Source organism: Globicephala melas, chromosome 17 (assembly GCF_963455315.2).
Source record: "Globicephala melas chromosome 17, mGloMel1.2, whole genome shotgun sequence".
Lineage (NCBI taxonomy): Eukaryota > Metazoa > Chordata > Mammalia > Artiodactyla > Delphinidae > Globicephala > Globicephala melas.
The window spans coordinates 76,581,266-76,604,944 of record NC_083330.1 but is presented as its reverse complement, the minus strand read 5'-3'; the positions used below and the strand labels follow the sequence as shown (position 1 = coordinate 76,604,944).

The 23,679-nt window shown below is 47.6% G+C and overlaps 1 protein-coding gene across 7 annotated transcripts in view; it reads left to right on the top strand.

Moving 5' to 3' along the window:
- The window catches only part of TRAPPC9 (trafficking protein particle complex subunit 9), a 539,837-nt gene that overhangs the window by 323,066 nt on the left and 193,092 nt on the right, over nucleotides 1–23,679 (top strand). For all 7 annotated transcript variants that reach the window (XM_060287242.2, XM_060287245.2, XM_060287244.2 and 4 more), the window contains one exon: nucleotides 15,301–15,443. In XM_060287242.2, coding sequence (XP_060143225.1) covers nucleotides 15,301–15,443 — 143 coding nt within the window. The remainder of the gene's footprint in view (nucleotides 1–15,300; nucleotides 15,444–23,679) is intronic.

The following is a 23,679-nucleotide window of genomic DNA, read 5'->3' as shown; positions in this document are numbered from 1 at the left end:
CCTGGGAAAGAGCAGGCTGAGCTCTTTCACCGCCAGCCGAAACCGGCTCCGACACTCTTGGAAGGAAGACGAGAGAGACGCAGACCTCCGGGTCTCAACACAAAACCCACCAACACCTGAAAAGAAGGAGAAACACAGGAAGCATCACGGGGAGGAGAGTCCGTGCCTTGCAACAGACTCGGAAATGATTAGGCTGTGAGCGTGTCGGCATACCCCGATGTGGCCACAGTTATTAGAGCTGTGCTCAAGGATTTAATGAAACATAGAGACAGAATGAGGAAAGAAACAAGAGAAAAAGAACAAATGGGAACTTTTATTGCTGAAAATACCATTGGAGTTGTTTGTAGAATACATAAATACATTATATAACTTAATAAAACCACCCAGTTAAAAAGGGTGCAAAAATTTGGCCCACCAAAAGAATGTATATGGATGGCCAACACACCTGTGAAAAGGTGAGGACGATCATAAATTTTCGGGGGAATTAAAGGCGAAACCACCATGAGACACACCTGCACAACCGCTGCCCTGGATAGTCAGCGAGGAGTGGAGGAAATGAGACACGTGTGCTGCTGGGGACAGCGTAAAATGGTCCATCCACTTTGCAGGACTGTTGGTGGTTTCTTTGCAAGTTAAACCTGTAGTTCCCGTGCAAGGAAGCAGTCTTCCCACTCGGTACTTACCCAGGAGAAATGAAAGCTTGTATCTCCGCAAGACTTACACGTGAGTGTTCATCGCATTTGTTCAGGACAACCCCAAGCGGGAAATAACCCCTGTGTCCAACAGCACATAAATCGATGGTTGTGGGATTGTGGAGTACTCTTGGCGATAACAAGGAACAAGCTGCAACGCACGTAGAAACAGGAATGGGTTTCATTACGCCGCCAGACACAGAAAGCACATGCTGTGTGATTCCACTTGTGTGAATTCTAGAATAAGCAAACCCATCTAGGGTGGTAGAGAGCAGATCTCTGCTTTCCCGAGGGCTGGGAGCGCTGTGAACTGCCCGACAGGGGCAGAGAGGAACTTTGGAGGGGCGATGATGGACAAGCTTTATCTTTTTTGCTGTGTCAATTATCCGAGTGTATATTTGTCAGAACTCTTTGAACTTGACACTTGGATGGGTATAATCTGTCTTCTGGAGATGGTGCTTCGCCGCCATAGATTTAAGAAACGGCACCACTGCCCGCACAATGTCTGGGAGTATTCGGTCTGCAGCAGAGTTTGAGAGCTACTGCCTCGAAGGCCCTTCGTAATCTGGCCTCCGCCTGCCTCTCCATCTCAGTTCCTCCCTCTTTTTCCGTCTGTCGCTCTTTCTGCTCTGGCCGGAAGCCCGCCCGCTATGATAAGCGACTCCCCGATCGGGGCATCCCATGTTTGCTTGCTTTGCCAAATGCAGTTCCGTTTGCCTGACAAGTCTTTCCCCCACACCGTCTGCTCCCCCCCCAGCCCTTCATGGAGACCCGTTGCCGTCTTGCGTGTTTCCCCAGGGCCCTTCCTGCCTGGCTTGTCTCTGTCTCTGTGGCGTCTTCTCCTACCCTTCTGTGAGAACTTGTGGTTCCAGGCCCTGCCTTTCCATCCCTGTATCCTGGTGCACAGCTGGCCTGGAGCCAGAGGTGTCTAGTGAGCAGGAGATGCTGAATGAATGAATGAACGAACGAACGAATGAATAGACGGATGGATGGATGGATGGATACATGGATGGTTGAAGGGGTGAGGAAGCCTTCATGGAGGAAGCCAGGAAGATGGGGCTCAGAGAGGTGAGGGCAGCGTCCTGATACAGGGAGAGAGGAAAGTCGGGAGGGAGCTGCAAGGAGGTCTCAGCAGTGGGTTAATATTCGCATTTTTATGCCCTTGAGTTGACACTGAGCCCTGCGAATGTTTACAGGGCATTTGGAACGAGCCATAAAGTGACATCAGAGTGCACCAGCCCACCCCTCCCCGGCACCTTATATATTAAAGATTCTGAGAAGTGACGGGGGGAAAGGAAATTAATTTTCCATTGACACTGATTTTGATCTCAGCTCATTTAAGGGCTGACCCAGGAATCTTCTACAGCCAAGCAGGGACAGCATCCCGGAGACTGGACTAGACGTGCCCCGTGAGCTGCCACATTTGCCAAGAATTTCCCGTATGCGCTGTGCTTAGGAAGACAAAAGCTGGCACACAGTGTGATGTGAGGCCGCCCACGGCCTGTGGGCCATGGACGTGGCCGCTCCAGGAGACGCGACGCTGCCCTGGACGCGGAGGGTCGGGGGGAGACTCGCTTGCTGGCTCCCTCCACCCCAGCCCCCTGCCCCGCCTGTGGTTCGCTGCGCTCTTCCCAGGCGCCGGGCTAGGCTTGCTGCTCCCGCACGTGGGCCCCTAGACGTGACGCCGCCGGCCCAGCATGCCAGGCCCACCTCTCCACCAGGGGAAGCGGAGGCCAGAGCGGTTGGGAAGCTGGCGCGCCGCATTCGCGTGGTGTGTGGGTGTGGGGCCCGCCGCCTCTGACCGTATTTAAGTGTCTTGAGTATCTGAGCGGTTGTGCTGCTTTGCTTCTCTGTGCTCCTTCTGACCCAGCCTCCTGCTTGAGATGATGTTTGTACCCGACAGCATTTAGAGAAATTATTTTTTGGTAAGAGAATTCTCTCAGTCTAAATGAGGGGGGCTAGATGTGAGCGCCCAGCAGACGGTTGTGGTTGTTTGTGTGTCCCTAGGGGAAATCTGGTGCAATGGAGACACACCTGGCGCTGCTGGGGCAGAGGTTGTTTCCAGCTCCAGCTGCAAGGACTTCGTGCCTTGACCTTTGCAGATCTCTCTTCTCATCTATAAAAAGCAAATGTAATACAAATCTAGTAAGACTTCATGATAATCAAGTGAAAGCATGTGCGTAACCTTTCAGCAGGTGGGTGGGCTTCACATCACCCAGATGCTCAGGGGGTCGTCTCCTTCCCAGCTCTGCTCTGCCCAGGTCCAGTCTCAGTGTTCTCTGCACTCCTGGGGACCTTAAGCTTTCAGCGTCACTGCGGACTGAATGGATGACTCTTTAGTCATTTTTGTGGCCACATTTGGGCCGGTGCCAGCACTCTCTGGCCGGGGTGAAGAGACCCCCAGGATTCCCTTTGAAGGTGAGAACCGAGAGGCGAGGGGCTCGTGAATGGGCCCAGGCAGGACAGGTGCTCAGGCCTTTCCCTGCCTGCGGCTCCCAGCGCCCTCCCGCCTCCCTCAGGGCACGGCCTCACCTTGGGAAGTGCTCCAGGAGCTTTCCTCCTGAGGGCTGTGCAGGCAGAGGCCCTGGGCCACCGTCATTCACCTGTGACGGCAAAGCCAGCCTGTGGTGTTACTGGTGTGGGCGCCTCTCACCTCCCCGTCCTCCTAACCCCGATCCACCGCTCGGCACCTGTGGGACCTTCCTCCATCTGCCTCAGTCTCCTCATCTGTGAAGTGGGCACAGTAGGCTGCAGGTGGGAGTGCACAGGCTGGCGTGGGCCCCGCCATCCGTGTGTTGTCTGCACTAAGAAGGTGCTCAGTGTATCACAGCTGCTGCCGCAGCTGCTCCCTGCTCACCGTTAACCATTTTCAACTTTGTCTTTTGAACCAATTTCAGATTTACAAAAAAGGTGCCAAAAGAGTACAGAGAATTTATTCCTACCCTTCCCCTGGCTTCTCCAAGTGCTAATGTCCTGCGTAACCACGGTAAAGTTAGCGAAGCCAGGAAAGTAACCTTAATACAATGCTCGCAACTCGTAACCCTGTTGTGGTTTTCCGGCCACTTCTCTAGCTTCCATTTTCTGGGTCAGGATTCGGTGCAGGACGGGGCAGTGCGTCTGGGAGTCAGGCATCCTTCATCCCCTCTCGTCGGGATGGTCCTCAGTCCGTCGTTGTCTCCCCTGGTCTTGACGCGTGAGAAGGGTACCGGCCAGCTATCTTTTAGAGTGTCCCTCAGTTTGGGGCTGCCTGATGTTCCTGGTGATTAAATGGGTGTTACACATTTTGGGCAGGAACAGCTCAGAGCAACGCGTGCCTTTCTCAAGGCATCACCCAGGAGGCACTGGTGCCTTTATGTCTCGTTCCTGACGATGGCAACTTTGATCCCGTGGCTAAGGAGGCACCTGTCAGGTCTCTGCTCAAAAGTTGCTAGTTTTCCTCTTATTGAAAACTAAATATAAATATTGGTGGGAGGTACTCTGAGACTCTAAATATGCTGTGGGGTTCAGTGGCTGTGAGGCATCGGGGAAAGTTCCCTCTCACCCTCCCTGTGAGGAGGAGTGGGGGGCAGCATGGCTCTCAGCCTGCCCACACCCGTCTCTTTAGTCTCCCCTCCCAACCCTGGGGGCTTCTTATCCGGGTGTTCCTTAGGTAGAAGGTGGGCTTGCCTCATAATGCAGTCTGGATCCCGCCCCACATTTCAGGTAAAAACAGTCCCCGAATTCCCTTTGCTTCTCATTGCAATTCTACCATTCTTTTGAAAAGGACAACTCATGTCTGGAAAGCCAGTACTGCTAGAATATTAACTATCAATACATTCAAATCGCCATCTTGGTGATAACTGCTTTTCACTTTTCTTGGTGAAGTAGAATAACACTGAGTCAGAGCGACTATTTGGAGAAAGGAAGGAGTCACGGAACACAGTGGATCTGGGGCTCCTGGCTGTGTGGCGGTTGAGCGGGCGGCGTCCTTGCGCTTGGACCGTTGGTTTCACCTCCCCAAGAGGCCGCGAGTGTCCGCCTTCATCTTTGTCAGGAGGGAGGTGTCCTCCCTGAGGAAGCAGAGGGAGCTGAGGCTTGTTAAACCCACCGCCCTTGTTCGTTTTCTCGCTCATTGCTCACAACCGCCCAGCAGGAAGGGGGCCCTCATGGTGTCATCGCGCAAAGGAGCCCGAAGCTGGAGTGAGGCCGCCTGCCCCGGGCACCCCGCCAGCAAGTGCACGGCGGCGTCCGACCGCGCACGGGCCCTCGGGCTCCCGGCTGCCACCTTTCTCTTCCTCAGCCGTGCCCCCGGCAGGGTGGCCAGAGGCAAGGACTCAAGGGAGGCAGGAAACCAAACGCTTGGCTGCGGCTTGGCTCCCATTTGGGGGGGAAGTTCTCTGCCCTCGTTGTGCATCTGTTTTGTTTTTAATACTAATGATCCTTTGCGATGACTTATTGACTCCTCACTAATCCTGGCTTACCTCTGGCTTAATGTTTTCAGCTGACACAGAACGTTACTCCTTTGTCATTTATATTATTTAGCTATTCTTAGCCTTTAGAGTGAATGTGTCTTAGGTGAGTGTAATTAGAAAGGCATATTTAGCACACAAGGGATAATTTTCTCTTATGCAGCTGTGCATTAAGAAAAAAAAGCATCTGCGGGACTATAAGGTTTCCATTCATAATAGAGATTTATTCTCCCAGAGGCTAGGGAGCCGTAATCCTCTGAAAGCTCTTTATATCAATGCTGAAGGTACTCCTTTCATTCATTTATTTATTTAATTGGTAAGCGATGATTGAACTCCTCCATTGGGCAGCGTGCCAGGCTGTGAGCCAGCCCTGGGGGCACCGCCGTGCCTGGAGGGACTCTCAGGGCTGGGCCTGAATTTAAGTGGGTTATAATGACTGTTTCTACAGCGGTGCCATGGCTGTCTATTACAGGGAGTTAGGAGTTGGGCAGGTGCGGCATTAAATTCTGCCTTGGACAAGCTTTGCGACTGGCTGGACAAATCACAAATCCAAGCCACAGTTTCTTTTTTTTTTTTTTGAACTTTTAAATTGTATTTATTTTTCTATACAGCAGGTTCTTATTAGTCATCCATTTTATACACATCAGTGTCTACACGTCAATCCCAATCTCCCAATTCATCCCACCCCCACCCCACCCCGCCACTTACCCCCTTGGTGCCCATACATTTGTTCTCTACATCTCAAGCCACAGTTGTATTATCAGCATGTGGGAGGCTCTGTCGGCCAATGGCCTTGAGAGGTGAGGTCTTCAGAGTCAGTGGCTAAGTGTAAAGCCACGTCTGGGTCTGTTGTGACTTGTTTCTGTCATTGTGGTTCAGCTGCTTGTGGCCCAGCACTCAGTCCCAGGCCCTGAGGGAGCTCTGGCCAGAGCTCGGCGGCTGGCCTGCCAGGGTGCCCTGCTTGTCTCCACTGGTCCGCGTCCCATCTTTCCTGCCTTCATGCAGCTGGGGTCCAACGTCACACTGGCAAAGGGTCAGCCTGGTTTCCTCTTGTCTCCAGCCTCTTCCGGAACAGTCTGACCCCCTCCTCATGCTCTCGGCAGGGCGTGCGGCATGGTGGACAGCCCGGGACGGGGCTCAGTGGACGTCTCTTGGACAGTCGGGGTGGTGGCTTTCCCTGGCCTGCCGAGGAACCGTGGAAGGTGGGTGGTGTTAGACTGTCAGCCCCAGGCTGTCTTCACACGGGTAACAGGGTTTGAGAGGAGCCCAGCTAGCACCCTGCTTGCACAGTCTAAGTTTGGAACATCAGAGAGGTGTGTGCAGGAGTGGCATGGTCAGCTCACCAACCCGGAGAAGCTAGGTGGGAGGGCCGGCCTGGCTGTGGCCACGTGGGCTCCCCAGCGCCTCACCGTGGAATTAGCGTGTCCACACAATCAAAGGCAGAGCTGAAGTCCATGATTCTCACCCGCAGGGCCGGCTCTAGGACTCGGGCCAGCCTGCAGGGCCAGTGGAGGACAGGGAAGGGGTAGAGCCCACAAGACCCATCCTTTCCCATCTCACCAGTCAGGGAGGCTGTCCTCCTCTCCCCATCTGCACGTGGTGGCTCTCAGAGTGTGGTCTCTGGACCAGTAGCTTCAGCATCCTGGGCTCTCCTTAGAAGTGCAAATTCTCGGGCCCCGTCTGGACCTGCAAATCAGAAACGCTGCTGTGGGGCCCAGCACTGTGTTGAAACGAGCTCTCCTGGGGACTGACACGAGTTCTGGGGTAGAGCTCCTCAGTGAGGAGAGGTGCCGGGCAGAGGTGGGCTATAAAATCCAACCAGAGAACCCCGGTATTGGTCTCTCAGGCCTCAGGGTGGCCAGTGGGAGTTGGGGTAGCCAGTGTTTTCCACGTGAACCAGGGCATGGAAGAGTGAGGGAGAGAGTCCTCGGGGAAAGTCCTTCACGTGGAAACAGGAGAACGGAGAACACGCTCTCTCCGCAGAGGGGTGGTCTGGGACATGCTGCTTAATCTTCCTTAAGCCTCCTTCCCTCACCTGCAAAATGGGGCTAATGAGCTCTTCTCTGAAGGATTTTGAGGCTTAAACTACACGATGCATAAAGAAAGTGGAATTCAATGTATAGTAATAGATGGCCATTAAAATGCAGTTTTATTTCCTTAACCTCTTTTCCTGTTGGCCGAGATGTTCTGGAGGATCTCAAAATGGGAGAGCAGATTATAGACCAGAAGAAGAAATTCTAGGTGCCAGAGTCAGCCTTTGCTGTCGGGGACAGAAGCCCAACAGAGGGCTTACAAGGGCGCCCCTCAGTCTCAGCTGCTCAGCTTTCATCCTGGGCGTGGGACTCCTGAGGTCTGGGCAGGACAGGCGGCTCTGGTCTTGGCCTGTTGTACCAACTGAGCTGGAAAAGAATTCTGTAAAGCAGCTGTTAAATTGCCTCCCACTGTGAAGATAAAGGGTGGAGGTTCCGAGGGGGGTGGGATTTACCAGGGTCACCTGCTCCGGGGACCTAAAAGTGCCATGGCTGGCCAAGCGTCAGAAAGTTTGTCTTCTGTTTAGAGAAGGACGTTTGCTGGAGTGAGAAAGGGGCAAAGGCCACAGGCTAGAAGGGTTGTTGAATAACTGAAAACATCAGCAGAAATAAATTAAATCAGGAGCAGCCCAGTTCCAGGGAAAGCAGAGCCTCGTGACACGCGGGCTTTGCAGTGGTCACTGCCCTGTATCCTGAGTAGCCTCGTCGGGCTTCGGCAGCCTCTGATTCTTGTACGTCTCTGGCGTAAAGCCGTAATTTCATCTCAGCCATCTGAAAGAATGAGTGTCCATGCTTCCAGCCCAGGTTAACAGACCATGTGGGCCCAGGCCTATCAAAGAGGCAGCGCACAGCGAAGGGACCTGACTACGGTTCCACACTCGAGGTTGGAATGCCATTAGGCGCTTAACGAAGGTGCCACGGTGTGAGTCTGATGAGATCAAAGGCAGACCTGTTGTCGCGGATTTAACGTTGGATGGGATCTTATAGTGCACTTGGCATTGGGCCCGGAGTCTTAGGGTGGACTTGAGCTCTCTGTCCCGCCCATACCCATGAAGGGCAGGTGCCAGGTCTAATGGTGGAACGCCGGGAGTCCTCTCCCTGTGGGCCCTCGGCTGAGGTGGGGACAACAGGCACTGACTTGTGTCCTGTGGAGGAGGGTGCACGATGCACCCTACGTTTCTCACATTAGAGAAGGTTGTCACAGGTGTGGGAAAATGAGAATGAATCTTGTGGTGTAAATTTGGAACTTGAGGTATCACTCTCAACTCCCTGTTTATTTCTGTATCATATATATACTTATATCCATATCTATCTACAGCAAGGTGCCAATATATATGTATGTATGTATGTATGTACAGACACATATTTCACAGGTTTGTTCACTGGAAAAGCCTTGAAGCAAGAGCATCTTAGTAGCAAAAGAAAATTGTGTTGTTAGAAAATTGTCAATGGATGCTAAGGCTAGTGAGTGAGAGTTTAATGAGGAATAAGGTATTTATCACCTCTCAAAGCATCTCCACACAAATTGCTTGTTAATTACTAATGGAAAAATAGGAACAGAACTTGCAGACACCATTATCGTCATTATTTCATTATCTATCTATCTATCTATGTATCTATCTATCTTCTGTCTCTATCTGAAGAGAGGGAATTTAAAAATGAGAGAAGATGTGAAAAGTTGTTGAGTTGGGTAACGGGGTGGTTTTTGTACTTTCCTTTCAAATTTTCTGTCACTTTGAGATAATATTGAAGTTAAAAGTTTAAAAGATAAACCTTAAAATCATAGAGGAAAACAGGGGAGAATAATATTTTATAACCTTGGAGTGTGGAGAGTGTTTCTAACCATGATTCAGGAGCCATGAAAAAGGTGCAAGGGACATAAAAAAGAAGACTGATGCATTAACTGCAAAAAAATTAAACATTTCTGCAAGGCGAAGAACATCGTAAATAAACCCAAAGATACTATCCAAATGTGAAAAAATATTTTCAGCTTATATCAGGCAAGGAGTAATTTCCTCAATATATAAAACCTCCTAGATATCTGGAAGAAAAAACCTGACAGGTCAATTAAAAAAAAGAATGGTCAAATGATGTGAACATGTGCTCACAACAAAAAAGATGAAACGGCTGCTTTTCTTGGTACCAGAAATCAGACTTTTGGCCTTTTAACAGTCCCCAGACACATCTTCCTCCATCTGGACCTCATGTCCTGACCCTTCTCAGTCGCCAGGGGACTTCTGGGCTTCTTGAGGAGGAGCTGTTTTGATGGTTGGTGTTGCTCAGATCCATTCCTACTAGAAGGGTGTTTTAGTTTATGAATCCAATGTCTTCACTTAGCAGGAGGCTCTTCAGGTTTTCTATTTCTTGTTGGTTCCGTTGGTAACGTGCCCATTTTACCTGAGTTGTTGAATCTATTGGCACTGAATTGTCTACGCTCTTTCCTTACCGTCTTTTTCATGTGAGCACGATCTGTACAGATACTCGTTTTCATTCCTGATGTTAGTAATTAGTTTCTCACTTCTTTTTTCCTTGATCAGCCTAACTTAGAGGATTGTCACTTTTATTGATATTTTCACAAAATAGGTTTTAGCTTAATTGATTTTTTTCTCCCATTATTTGTCCGATTTCTATTTAATAATTGCCCAGTCCTCCCTTCCTTGCTGGGTTGTTTGCTCTTCCTATCCAACTCTACACCTGACACACACGGGCTTTTTTCCCCTGTATCCTTGTATATACTAGGACGCTCCTCTCTGATGTAATATATCACAACTGTCTTAGATATCTAGGGGCTTGTGTCTTTGACTAGACCTGAGCAAGCCCTCAGGGGTGGCATTGTGTCATCTGCCATAGTCCCTTACACTTAGTAGACATTCATTCGGGGTCAGTGAGTGAATGAGTGGGTGGATGAATGAATGAATGAATGCTGTTCTGAGCAGTTTGCATACATGAAAGAGAGAGGGCTGTGCAGCCATGCAGCTCTGCCTTTGAATCCTGGATGTGCTACTCCCTGGGTGTGTGGCATAGGCCAGTCACCTAACTGCTTGTTTGCGAAAACTGGACTTTCCTTGTAGGGCTCTTAACATTAGAGCCCATGTGTGAAGACAACTTAGCATTGCATTTGGCACTTAGTAGGTGCCCAATAAAAGGTAGCTCTTGAAAGATCTTTCATTTTAGCTCAAATAATAAATTATATTGATAGTATACCTAGAAAGTAACTTTTCTCTAATTCTTTGCCCATTTCTGATTTTTATAATCGTCTTCCCTCAAAGTAAAGACCATCGCATGTTCTAAGAAGGGAAAGTCTTATGGCAGAGTACTGCATTGTTTCTCCTTATGTTTTGATGAAGTAAAGCTTGGACATCCTTTGTCTTTTATCACCCCACTTTATGGCTTTATTAAGATATTCTAATTTTGGGGGACTGAGGTTTTTTTTTTTTTTTTAATCAAGGAAGAAAGGCAGTAATACTCAATTTTAGAAAATCTTTTCTGTGCTTGATTTTCATAAATTACATATTTTCCCCCATAATTATATCTTTTCCTTGCTTCTCTACAGAGTAAATAAACAGCCAATTCCAAGAAGATAGAAACACAGACTATTTCTTCTTTGTTATATGGTACTTGACAGTTCTCTATCTCTGTGTATTTTTTGTTCATTTCCCAGGTGATTTCTACTCTATCACTACCTGGAGACAACTTTTAAGTTTACCTTAAAAAACAAAAAAGACAGTGTGACATTTTTATTACTTCACAGATTTTGGCTTTTCAAGGCCATAATTGAGAACCTGTTTATTTCCTTGACCACCATGCTTGCAATTTGTGGAAGCTGCCATGTATGTGTTGGGTGATGGATTGGTTTTATTTGCTTATTTATCAGATAATTTACTCAGACATTCATTGACTCAACATTTAGTGAGCTTTCTGGGATCAGGGACCAGACTGTATTCATTGTTCTAAGCACAGATCCTGGCACTCAGAAAGTACCCGGGAAGTGACTGAAAAGAGGAATGAAAGAATAGACCAAACAGATGAGAGTCAGCTGGACTGAGAAAGTCGTTCCAGAAAGGTTTATTTGGATGTGTGTATGAGGGGGTCTTACCTTCTGCTCACAAACAAGGGTTTTCAGAAGTATAAGACATAAAATTGGCAATCCTTTTGAGATGACGGTACAGTGCTTTATGCTATGGGAAAATTTGGGACTTTGGTGAAACCAAAATATGATCCTTGAGTATTTTTTAAAAATCTGTATTTCACGGAGTCCTTTTAAAGTAAGGCAGTATAGCCATCTTACTGGAGAAGGCATGGCTTTTGAGAGGCCATGAAGTAGGAGTAACATTTATACAGGTTGAGAGAATTAGTAGGACCAAAGTTCAAGGGACCCTGTAAACATATAGGTCTTGAGGAGTGGTGGGAGGTGAGTTGGAACAATGAGCTTTTAAAATGGGACTGAGGAACTTGAATAGACATTTCTCCAACGAAGATGTACAAATGGCCAGTAAGCATATAAAAAGATACTCAACATCATTAGTCGTTAGGCGAATGCACATCAAAACCAAAATGAGATACCCCTTCACCCCCATTAGGATGGTGATTATTAAAAAACAGACCAAGCAAACAGGAAAAAAAAAACAAGTATTGTTGAGGATGTAGAGAGATTGGAATCCTTGTGCATTGCTGGTAGCAATGTGAAATGGTGCAGCCATTGTGGAAAATGGTATAGTGATTCCTTAAAGAGATTAGATACAGAATTATCATGTGATCTAGCAGTTCCACTTCTGGGGATATGCCCAAAGGAATTGAAAGCAGGGTCTCAAACAGATATTTGTACACCCATGTTCATAGCAGCATTATTCACAATAGCCAAAAAGTAGAAGCAACGTAAGTGCTCGTTGACAGGTGAGTGGATAAACAACATGTGGTATATCCATTCAGTGGAATATTATTCAGCCTTAAAAAGGAATTAAGTTCTGATATAAGCTATAGCACAGATGAACCTTGGAAACACTATGCTGAGGAAATAAGCTAGTCACAACAGGACAAAAATGCAATGATTCCACTTACATGAGGTATCTGGATTAGTCAAATCCATGGAGACAGAAAGTAGATGGTGGGTGCCAGGAGCTGGGGGAGAGGGGAGTAGATTTGTTTTGTGTAATTTGTATAGAGTTTCAGTTTGGGAAGATGAAAAATTCTGGAAATGGATGGTGGTGATGGTTACACAACAATGTGAAAGTACTTAATGCACAAAACCATACGCTTAACAATGGTTAAAATGATAAATTTTATGTTATGAGTATTTTACCACGATACGAAAAATGTTAAATAAAATAAATGGCACTGAGGGCTTCCCTGGTGGCGCAGTGGTTGAGAGTCCTCCTGCCGATGCAGGGGACACGGGTTCGTGCCCCGGTCCGGGAAGATCCCACATGCTGCGGAGCGGCTGGGCCCGTGAGCCATGGCCGCTGAGCCTGCGCGTCCGGAGCCTGTGCTCCGCAACGGGAGAGGCCACAGCAGTGAGAGGTCCGCGTACCACAAAAAATAAATAAATAAAAAATAAATAAATAAACAAATGGCATTGAAACACGTTTCACATTTCCTCCTGTTTTAAGCCGTGTTGCCTTAGGGTGTCAGGTGGTGACGTCGCAGAAGGAGAAAGGAACCTATTTAGTGAGTGCATATATGTCCTGCTACTTCGTTTTCTCACTGAATCTTCATTAAAGTCCAGTGAGATAGGTGTTAATTATTGTCCCCACTTAACACTTGAGAAACCGAGGCTGAGGATGGTGAAACACTAGGCCAGGCTGCCTTGCCTGTCTCTGGAACTTCTGTACTCTGGCCTTCCCAGAGGAAAACCACTCTCCACCTAGGATGGCCTCTGACAGCATGCATACACAGGTGGTTTTCTTTAGTTCTAAATAATTGTGTAGCTGTGGCTGCCTCTCTTCTGGAGAGGGGAAACCGGTCAGTGAAAGCAATGACTGAGGGCTAAATGCCGTGTCTTGCCTGGAAGGCTTATTGAAGTGTGACTCTTGAAGCGTAGGGAGGAGAGCAGGAGGACAGGTGGGCAGGCACCTGCTCTGCCGTTGGCAAGTGTGGCTTCTCTTGGCTCTTGCAGGTGGGAATGTGCTTGAGTCCCCACCTTGAACACGTGGTTTTGAGGTTCCCGTCCAGCACTGTCAGCCCCAGACAATGCTCTGAGCTCACCCTCACTCTTCCCTTTCTGGAAGAGGCTTCCACTAGGGTCATTAGTGACCAGTTCATCGCCATTAGTGTGATGGCCGCTTTCTCAGACCCTTTTTACGTGGATTGGCTGCAGCAATGGGCATTCTGGCCCTTCATCCCAGAGCTCCTCCCTCCTTGGGTTTCCAAGACACCAGCCTGTTGTCTCTTGTTGCTTGTGCTTTTGGTGTCATGTCTGCGAAACCATTCCTAATCCAAGGTCATGGAGATTTCCTCCTGTTTTCTTCTTAGTGTTTTATCGGTAAACTTTTTATGTGAGGGACCGTATAGTAAATATTTTAGCTTTGCTGGCTGCCTAGGGTCTCTGTCGCGTATTCTTCTTTGGTTTTGTCGTTTGTTTTGTTTTACAACCTTTTAAAAATGTGAAAACTGTTCTCAGCTCCAGGGCATACAGAACCAGGCTGCGGGCCAGATCTGGCCCTTGGGCCATAGTGTGCTGACGCCTGTTTTAGGACCTTACCGGGGAAGGCTGAGTCATTTTAGTGAGAAGTTGAGCTGGGTTTGAGATTTCCTGTTGCTATGGTTACCCTTGGTGCAGCACAGGCTCCGAATTGTGCTGGGGGAAGGGGAAGAAAGTCGGGGCTGCTGAGGTAGGTACCAGGGGTTTTTCCCATAATGGTCCTCCATCCTCAGCCCTGAGCCCTCCCTGCCCACCAGCACCTGGCCGGGGTCTCTCCACACCTTCACGCCACCCCCAGAGGCTTCTTACTGGGTGCCTGCTAGGTCTGTGCCAGGAGCAGCTGGGGCCCTCTTGCTGTCCTCGTGCTGCCTCAGTCCTAGGTCGGAGCCGTGCCCCTGGATCCTGTGTGTGGGCTCTCGGCGTTCCTGCCCTTCCCCCAGGAGTAGCCATCCCCTGCCTGGTATAGTGGTGGGCAGTGTGTATGAATGGGTTTCCTGCCTCTGTCTCTAGTGGCATTGCTTTAGGATCCTGGCTTGGGACCGGCTCCTGGCCCTCCCAGCAGCGTCTGCCCTCCCCTCACTAGAACGGATGTTTACCCCTGTCTTTGTGCCCTTGGCATTGGCTCCCCCTCCTCCGGAAGCTCAAGATTTTGCTTTAGAGGAGAGAAGGGTCTGGATGGGGTCGGGATGGGGGTAGGGGATTGGAGCTGGGGTTTCTGTTTCTTGTTCTTCCTATGGTGGCTCCTGACCCCTTCTGCCAGGCCTGTACCACCAGGGAGGCTCCCCTGCACTCCTGCCCCTGCCAGTCCTTTGTGTAAGCCCCCAGGGAGGTCCTCGGAGAAGACCCGGAGTGGGTGGGAACTGTCCTTGGGCCTGGAGAGTCCTCACTATCAATAGAGCCCCTACTCAGCCTTTAGCAATTCATTAACGTCTGAGCTGATTCCTTCCTGCCAGCTTGTATGGTGGCTGCCTCTGCCCCTGGTGAGATGTGTCCCCACCCTGTCCCTCCTGGAAGGACCTTGTTCCTCCTTGGCCTTCTGGCTATGTGGTTGCCCTGTGACCTTATCTCTGTGGGTTCAAGGCAGTGTCATGAGTTTGTAGCTTGTCAGCCTTACTCGCTGTTAGCCTGGGAGCCACGTTCTAGCTCCTTGATGGGAGTCCCTCCTCCCCCCTCAACCTGATCTGTGTGTTTAAGTGATGCTGATTGAAATGTGTTTTTCTCTCCCAAATGCTATATCCCATCACAGAGTAATTCTGGAGCTCCTTTCCATTCGTGTTTCCAGGCTGAGAATTGTAGGTGTTAGATACAGGGCATCATGGGAGGAAAGATGGTACCAGATGTCAGGTGCCAGGTGCCAGCCCTGGGTGAGAGTTGCCCGTGGTAATAACGTTACCAGTTGGGATAATCTTCAGCCTTACCTGAGTGAAGTCCGCTGCCTGGGGGAATGGCGGGCAACAGAGAGTACTAACTTACCATTTTTTACATCTTTTTAGACCCTGGAAGCTATCCTGAATTTCAAATACTCCGGAGGCCCGGGCCACATTGAAGGATATTACAGGAACCTCTCGCTGGGGCTGCACGTAGAGGTTGAGCCATCTGTATTCTTCACACGAGTCAGTACGCTGCCGGCAACCAGGTAAATGCACCTCTGCTCTTTGACTGCCGTGTTCTAGAGTCTGAGGGCGCTATGTTTGGAATTCTGACCTTGGTGTTCGTTGTGGTCCCCCTGTCCACTGTGCTGAGTTATTTAGCCTCCCCAGGTCTTCTTCAGGAAGACAGGCAGTGTAGAGCGATGCCGCTTCATTGAGACGCGAGTGCCTGGACTTCGTACCTTTCACGCGCTGTAGTGATACTGTTGGCGGCGCGGTATGCTTGCCTCTGGTGGTCACCGCGCAGGACAGGGCTCCCGCCCGTTGTCCCGAGGCTGGAGCTCACTCCAGTCTGGTTCAGCTCTCCTGTTAGCAGGGGCTCAGCCGATGGCTCTCTGTCTTGGAGACTTCTGGAGGCGTCCAGCACATCTGTCTGTGTCACTTCGGGCGCCCCAGGAGGACTGTGCAGGCAGGGCCAGGCTGCCCAGCGTCTCAGCCCCATCTTTGCGGAGCTCCCAGCCATCTGGAGCGTGGGGTCATTTCTGCCCAGAGCACCCTACTTGCAAGAGGCTTTCTCTCTTGATTACTTCTCCAGGCCTAGTCTTCCTTTAAGGAGAAAGAAACCAGTTTGTCTACTTCAAACCCAGAAGTGGTCAGAGATACTAGAGGTTATTCCTCCCTTAGGTGGGAGGATGACAGTCCCTCACCCCCGAATTTGACCTGTGATGAACTGGGAGCAGTGGGGTCCGAAGCACTGGGTGGGGCTCCAGCCAAATGGAGACCCTCTGGGGTCAGATTCCTGCCCAGGTGGTGAGCCGCCCTGGAAGGCAGGTCCTGATCACCCCTGGGCATGTCCACATTCTCACGTCCAGGGGCACATTACATCTCGGGGTAGGATAGAGTGGGCTCCTATTAGGATAGAGTGGGCTCCTATTAGGATAGAGTGGGCTCCTATTAGGATAGAGTGGGCTCCTATTACTTTGTTTTCTTTTTTAATAAATGTATTTATTTTTGGCGGCATTGGATCTTTGCCGCTGCGCACGGGCTTTCTCAAGTTTCGGAGAGCGGGGCTACTCTTTGTTGCGGTGCGCGGGCTTCTCATCGCGGTGTCTTCTCTTGTGGCGGAGCACAGGCTCTAGGTGCGTGGGCTTCAGTAGTTGTGGCATGTGGGCTCAGTAGCTGTGGCTCGCGGGCTCTAGAGCTCAGCCTCAGTAGTTGTGGCACACGGGTTTAGTTGCTCCGCGGCCTGTGGGATCTTTCCGGACCAGGGCTCGAACCCGTGTCCCCTGCATTGGCAGGCAGATTCTTAACCACTGTGCCACCAGGGAAGTCCCAGTATTACTTATTTTTAATGGAGTTAAGGCTATACTTACCTGTCTATCCTTGACTGTGGGGGAGAGAACATCACATGCAACATCCCTCTCCCCTCCACCAGTGGGCTCTATAGTCCACAGAGTATAATAGAGGGATGTTACTGTCGATATAAAACTCTCTTTAGAGTGATACAGCCCCCAAAAGTAAGGGTAGGAAAGACTTTCATAGGAAAGACTGCCGTTCTCCCCAGCCATTGGAGAATGGCTTCAGCAGGAATTAATGTCTTTGCTTGGGCTTCTCAGCCCAAGCACATTTTGATCACATTCATCATCTATCACTTTTTCAACCCACAGAGTAATGGTCTTTCTTGCCAACGCTTGCCTCTGTTTTGAATTTGTATAAAGCGTCAAAGCACTTGCCGGCGGGAAGCTTTGGCAAGGATGCCTGCCAGGTACCGTTAGAGTTTTTCAGGCCCTTCCTGTGCTTTGGTCCACTCCTGGTGTGCGTTCTTTTTCATCCCCTCACCTCCTGCTGCCACTGCTCATATAAATAGGTCTTAGAAGCCTCACAGGTTGTCACTGAGTTGGATTATTTTCGCCTTATTGATATCTGGCTTCCATGTCATGGCCCCTGCAGTTCTTAATGACGGTTTAAGATGAGAAAAATGTTGCCTTGTGGTTTGGTGCAAATGTATGCTCAGAAGAGTTGGTGGTTAGCTGACGTGCTGTTTGGCGCCCGGTTACCCGCCTGTTGACCTCACTCTCTTTCTTTTGGATCCCTGCTCTGGGGCTTGAGATTTGATTTCCTCTAATCCTCCCTTTCCTTTCCTGCTAAGTCTAACTGAGCCCCAAATCCTGTGGGTTGAGCTGATGTCCCTGCATTCCACTGCACGTCTTTGCCGTCTTTCCTTGGGGCTCTAGAAATACTCGTCTACTCAGTCCCCCTGCCTCTAACCCTGCTCCGGCATCGTCCTGTAGACACACATGAACGTTCCCACGTCACCGTCCGGCTTAAAGACTTCCCCAGTGCCTGCGGGATAAAGTTCAAAGTCCCCACTCTGATATTCAAGGTACTTAAATTTTTGATCTAGGTGTTCCTCTTCAGCTGTTTGTCCCCAGTCCCTCCACAGTTCATGTGAAAGACACTTTGCTTCTCACCATCACCAGGACGTGTCAGGACAGCTTACTCCAGTGTGCCTTTGCATACCTCCTTTTCTAAAACTGTTCTTTTTCTTAAACTATCATTCCTTCACTTAACCTTTTGGAAAATGTCTGTTTGCCATTGATATATGTTACGTTTTTATAAAATTTTCCTGACCATGACCAGGCAGAGTGGGGGTCCTTCTGTGGGTTCCCCTGTACGTTCTTTGTATGTCTAATAAAGCACTTAGCAGACTGTAAACCTTTATACCAACACCTCCAATGTTTTGGGTGCTATGTGAAGCACCCACTGGGATCAGAGATGGACAGAGAACACAGTCCTCGTGTTTTATCAGCCTGGTAAAAGCTCATCAGGCAGAGATAATACCAGACGGAAACTCAGATCTACATTAAGGACTGATGAATCCCGGAAATAAAGTCAGCAGGTTAGGTATGAGAATTTTTATCCTCGCTTTTTGATTTCTTTAAAAGACTACTGACTGTCTAAGAAAGAAATAATAGCATTTAATTTTGTAGTGCATGTCATATAAAGAAGTAGAATATGTAAAAAAAGAAGTCACAAATGGAAAAAGAGGGAGAAATGGACATTTTTATATGCAAAATGTTATATTATTTGAAGTTAGAATGTGATGTTAGAGACCCATGTTGTAAAGCCTTGAGCAATGACTTAAGGTATGGATAGTATACCAGGAGAGGTAAAACAGAACACTAAAAATAACCCCCCAAAGGGGGAAAGAGGTGGCAAGAAAGGAGGAGAAAAGAACATATAGTTAAATAGAGACAAATAGCAGTGTGGTAGATTTAAACCCACCGTACCAAGAATTACATTAAATGTAACTGAACTAAATGCTACATTTAAAATCTTTGCCCCCCGGAGTTACAGAGATACTCTGCCACTTTTTCTTTGAGGAGGTTTATAGTTAAAGTTTTTCCCAGAATCTGTCTCAAATGAAGTTTTGTGCATGATGTGACATATGGATGAAAGACTTAAATAGTTGGGGAGAGATACCATGTTTATTGATTGGAAGTGTCAGTTACTGCTAGGACACCAGTTTCCCCAAATTTGATTATATAAGTTCAATGCAATCCCAATTAAAATCCCAACAGGACTTTTTTTTGGGGGGGTGGAAGTTGACAAGCTGTTTTTAAAATTATTTCACAGTGGAACAGATTATTGCCAATGGAATAAGCATATGACTTGACAAAAAAACAAAGTTGGAGGACTTAAGCTATACGACTTGAAGACTTAACATAAAGTTACAGTAATCAAGAGAGAATGCTATTGTTGTAAAGATAGAGAATCAACGGACCATAATAGATGGTCCAGAAATAGACTCACTCATGTATGATCGATGGATCATGTGACCAGCAAGGTATGAAAACAATTTTCTGTGGAATGAAAATCTTTCCAACAAATGATGATGGAAGAACTGGATATATATGTGGTGGGGAAAAGCGTGGAAATTGTCATACTGTATAAAAATACAAGAGCCAACTCTCTGTGTTTTCTATAAGAAACTCACATTAAATATGGACAGTTTAAAAGCAAACAGATGGGGGGGGAGGGGGGCATGCCATGTTAACAGGGGTCACAAGAAAGACGGCATGGGCACATGATCAAATAAGGAGACTGTCAGGAGAGAGAGAGAGTAAGCAGACAATTTGTAATGACGGAAGGGTCATCAAGAGTACCCGACAATCCTAAATGCAAATGCACTTAGAAACATAACTTCAAAATAAAACCGACATCTGAAGGGAGAGATGGAAAACAGATAATTATAGTTGGATATTTCAGCACTCGTCTCTCAGTTTTTTTTTTTTTTTTTTTTTTTGCGGTACGCGGGCCTCTCACTCTTATGGCCTCTCCCGTTGCGGAGCACAGGCTCCGGACGCGCAGGCCCAGCGGCCATGGCTCACGGGCCCAGCCGCTCCGCGGCATGTGGGATCCTCCCGGACCGGGGCACGAACCCACGTCCCCTGCATCGGCAGGCGGACTCGCAACCACTGCGCCGCCAGGGAAGCCCTTGTCTCTCAGTTTTTGATAGAACAAGGAAAATATAGAAAGAAACGGAAAGATATAGAAAGCTTGCACAGGACTAGTAAACAACTCCAGCTAACTGATATCATAGAACACTAAATGTTTATGCTAGAGGTTGAATGGCTTAAAATCAGTGGTATAAGTGTCTGTGTAAGATAAAGAAGAGCAAAATGTACCCAGAATAAACTGAAGTAAAAGAAAATAAATAATAAAGAGTGAAGAGTGAAAATAAATAATAAAGAGTGAAGTAAAAGAAAATAATAATAGTGGATAGGAATGAAATAGAAAATGAAAAAATAATATGTAAACTAAATGGAACCCAAAATCGATTCTTTGAAAAGATTAATGAAATTAGTAAACTATAGCCAGGATGGTCAGAATTTTAAAAAAGAGAGTGAACATACAAATTACTAATAATGAGAATGAAAGAGGGGGGCATGGCTAAATTCTGCAGACATTAAAAGAATAATAAGAGTGTACTGTGAGAAATCATAGTCCAATGAATTTGACAACTTAAATGAAATGGAAAAAAGTTTGAAAGACATGAATTACTAAAGTTGGTACAAGAGAAAATAGAATCCCTGAGGTAGTCATCTCAGTTGAAGAGTTTAATTTTTAGTTTTAATTAGTTAATTAGTTTTAATTCTTAATTAAAAGTTTTCCATGAAGCAAAGGTTTCTCAGATGGAGTGAGAAACTACTAACCGTAAAATAAAAAGTTGATAAGAGGGTTTTTATCAAAATTAAAAACTTCAGCTCATCGAAAAGCAAGCTCCATTGGGAGAAGATATTTACGATGTGCTTATGCAACAAAGGTCTGTATCCAACATATACCAGGGAGTCCTAAGAATAAATACCCAGGAGACCAAAAGTGGGTGGGATTTAAACTCCGGAGAGCCCTTTGAAGTCAGCATTGCTGTATGGAGATGTTAAATAACTCACCCTGGTTGCACATTAATGAGAAAGAGAGATTCGATTTGCATTCTGGCCTTCTTGGCACCAAAACCCATGCTTCCTGCCACACATACGCTGAACTGGCATTCCAGAGACCTGGGTTTCCCTTGGCCCCCTGGTCTTTGCAAGCATCTCTGTATCTCTCGCAGCTTCAGCCCTCCTGTCCCTCCCTGGAGTGATCACCGGCTCTGCTCACCTCATAGGGCGTAAGAGAATCAAATTAAACAGTAGAGGGCCCAGGGTTTTCTCAAAGCCAAAGCACAATATAGATGGGAGGTGGAATTCTCATTGCTTTTTTTTTTTTTAACCATTCTCCTTCCTTCAGGGGTGTACCTAGCTTTCAGCTGACTTTTATTTAGGAGATCAATTACCATTAAAATTCACTTTTCACACCAAGCTGCCTGGTAATGTTGTTAGGGACCAGATTGAAATGGATTGGGCCACGCCGCCCTGTCTGAGTGCCTGGCCTCCCTCAGCTCAGGAGCAACTTCTTTCTAGGCTGCTAGGGTAAGTGGTCCGATCTTATACATAGCTACTCTGAGCTCTGTGGAAAATACACTCCCCTGAGCAGGGCGTAAGGTGTGGGAGTTGTCACATTCTGAATAAACATCATACAACCTGACACGCCGTGGCGCTTCTCCCCAGACATTTAGAAGAAAAATTCCGTTTCCCCCCGTGGAGTAGGACCGCTCCACGCCGTAGGGAGCCTCTGCTCACAGACATGTAATAAAGGCAGTTTCAATGTCGGATTTCATCACGGTTGATCCTTTTTACGTTGCTGTGTTGATTTAAATTGGTTTTAAATTTAACAACAATTCAGAATTTTAACGAGCACAGGTTTCAGAGCCCAGTGTACCTGTCCTGTATCCAATTTCAGATTTTGATCCTCCCACTTTTTTGCCCTGTGGTCTTGAGTAAGTCGTTCTTGTTTCTTTAAGCATCATTTTTCTTCATCTTGAAATGGAGAGAACACTGATCTTGCAGGGCTGCAGTAAGGTTTAAAGAATGCAATACACAGAGCGTCTAATACAGTGCCTGACACAGGTAGAAAACTGAGAAACGGCGGTTGTCAAGGGCAAGGTCAGGGACTCCCCCTCTTCCGTGTGGAAGTGGCACAGGGACAGCCCAGCTGGGGACTCACGTCTGGGTGGCTGGTACGAAGACCAGGGCTGTGTTACTCAGAGGGAAGCCCTCGCCCGCCCAGCAGCTTCACCCTCTCCAGAGCCCTCACTGAGGCTGGGCTGTGAGGGGCACCCTGGGGAGGACAGAGGAGGGGATGCGGACGAGACCTGCTTCTGTGATGGGAGGGGACTGGGTCTGCCCCAGGGCTCCCATCTCTCTCTAACCCATTCATCGAATCTCTGGTGGAAGGAGCTTAATGACTTAACGCATTTGCTTCATCCCTTCCTGCTCCTGTTGGCTTGTGTTCCCTGAAATGATGAGCACGCTTTTCATCGTCTTTCCAAGTGTTAACATAGTGTAGATCTGCACAGGCAGGAGCTGGGACCCCACCTCCCATGGCAGGAGCAGCTGGACATGTCATTTAGGTTGACACAGCAGTTAGCACCCTCTGGTCCCCAGTGTCACCAGTTAGGAGCCGCCCAGGCGGTGAATCACCTCCCATTTTTCTGTCTTCACTCACACGGCTGTACCTTGAAGGGACCTATTTTATGTCTCAACCATACATATTATTAAAGTATTACAATCAATAATTTTAAGTGATCTGTATTTTATTTTGAACTATTACATTATTGAATGTTATGTTCATTTAAGAATGCTATCAATATTCATTATTTAAAGACAGATTTAAAGATTGTCCTACTTAACAAGTAATGTACACTAATTATGTTAAGAAGTATGATTTATAAATACCAATTAAAAAGGCCCATGCCATACTTGATTTAGGGATTGACATCGTATGTTAAAAGGTAGATTGTCTATCATCAACAATTGGCCAGAGTTTTTTGTGACCTTCCATTTAGAATTTTTGCATTTGGCATTTTCAAAGTTTTAATCATTATAGAGTTAATTGCAAACGATGCTACATTGAACCATGATTTCAAGTTATTTTTAAGTACTTTTCCGTCCGTTTTGAATTGGGCTTGTCTTCATTCCCAGAAAATGAAAAGCCAAATATGACATAGTTGTCATTTTATGTTACCTTTTTAACCTTGGGTTTTGAGGCACAGGTGTCTTGGTGTTCATTTTTGTGCCCCTTTTAACATGTGGTCTTCGTGGTTCTTTTCTCGTACCTGTGGTCCATTATGAGTGCAAAGTAGACAGTACAACAGAGAGTAAATGATGTGTCCGTCAAGACCACGGTGGTGCTGAGCGCTGCGCCCTGGTGAGGTGACGCGGTGCTGTGGCTGAGCCGGGAGCGTGTTGACCTCACCTCCACCACCCCCGGGCACTCTCGCTGCATGTACACGCAAGCTGTGTGGAAACATTGTTTGCATACCACACAATTCACCCACTTAAGCTGTATAATTTATTGTTTTTAGTATAGTCACAGAGTTGTTGTTTTTAGTATAGTCACAGAGTTGTTCAACCATCGCCACCATCTAATTTTAGAACTTTTCATTCTCCCGGTTGAAGCCCTGTACCCATTAGCAGTCCCCCCTCCGCCTCCCCTACACGGCCACAAATCTACTTTCTGTCTCTAGATTTGCCTGTTCTAGATATTTCCCGTAAGTGGAATCATACAAAATGCGACTGGCTTCTTTCACTTAGCATAATGTTGTCAGTGTTCACCCACAAGGAAGTATCAGTATGGCATTTCTTTTTATGCTGAATAATATTTCACTGTGTGGGTATGCTA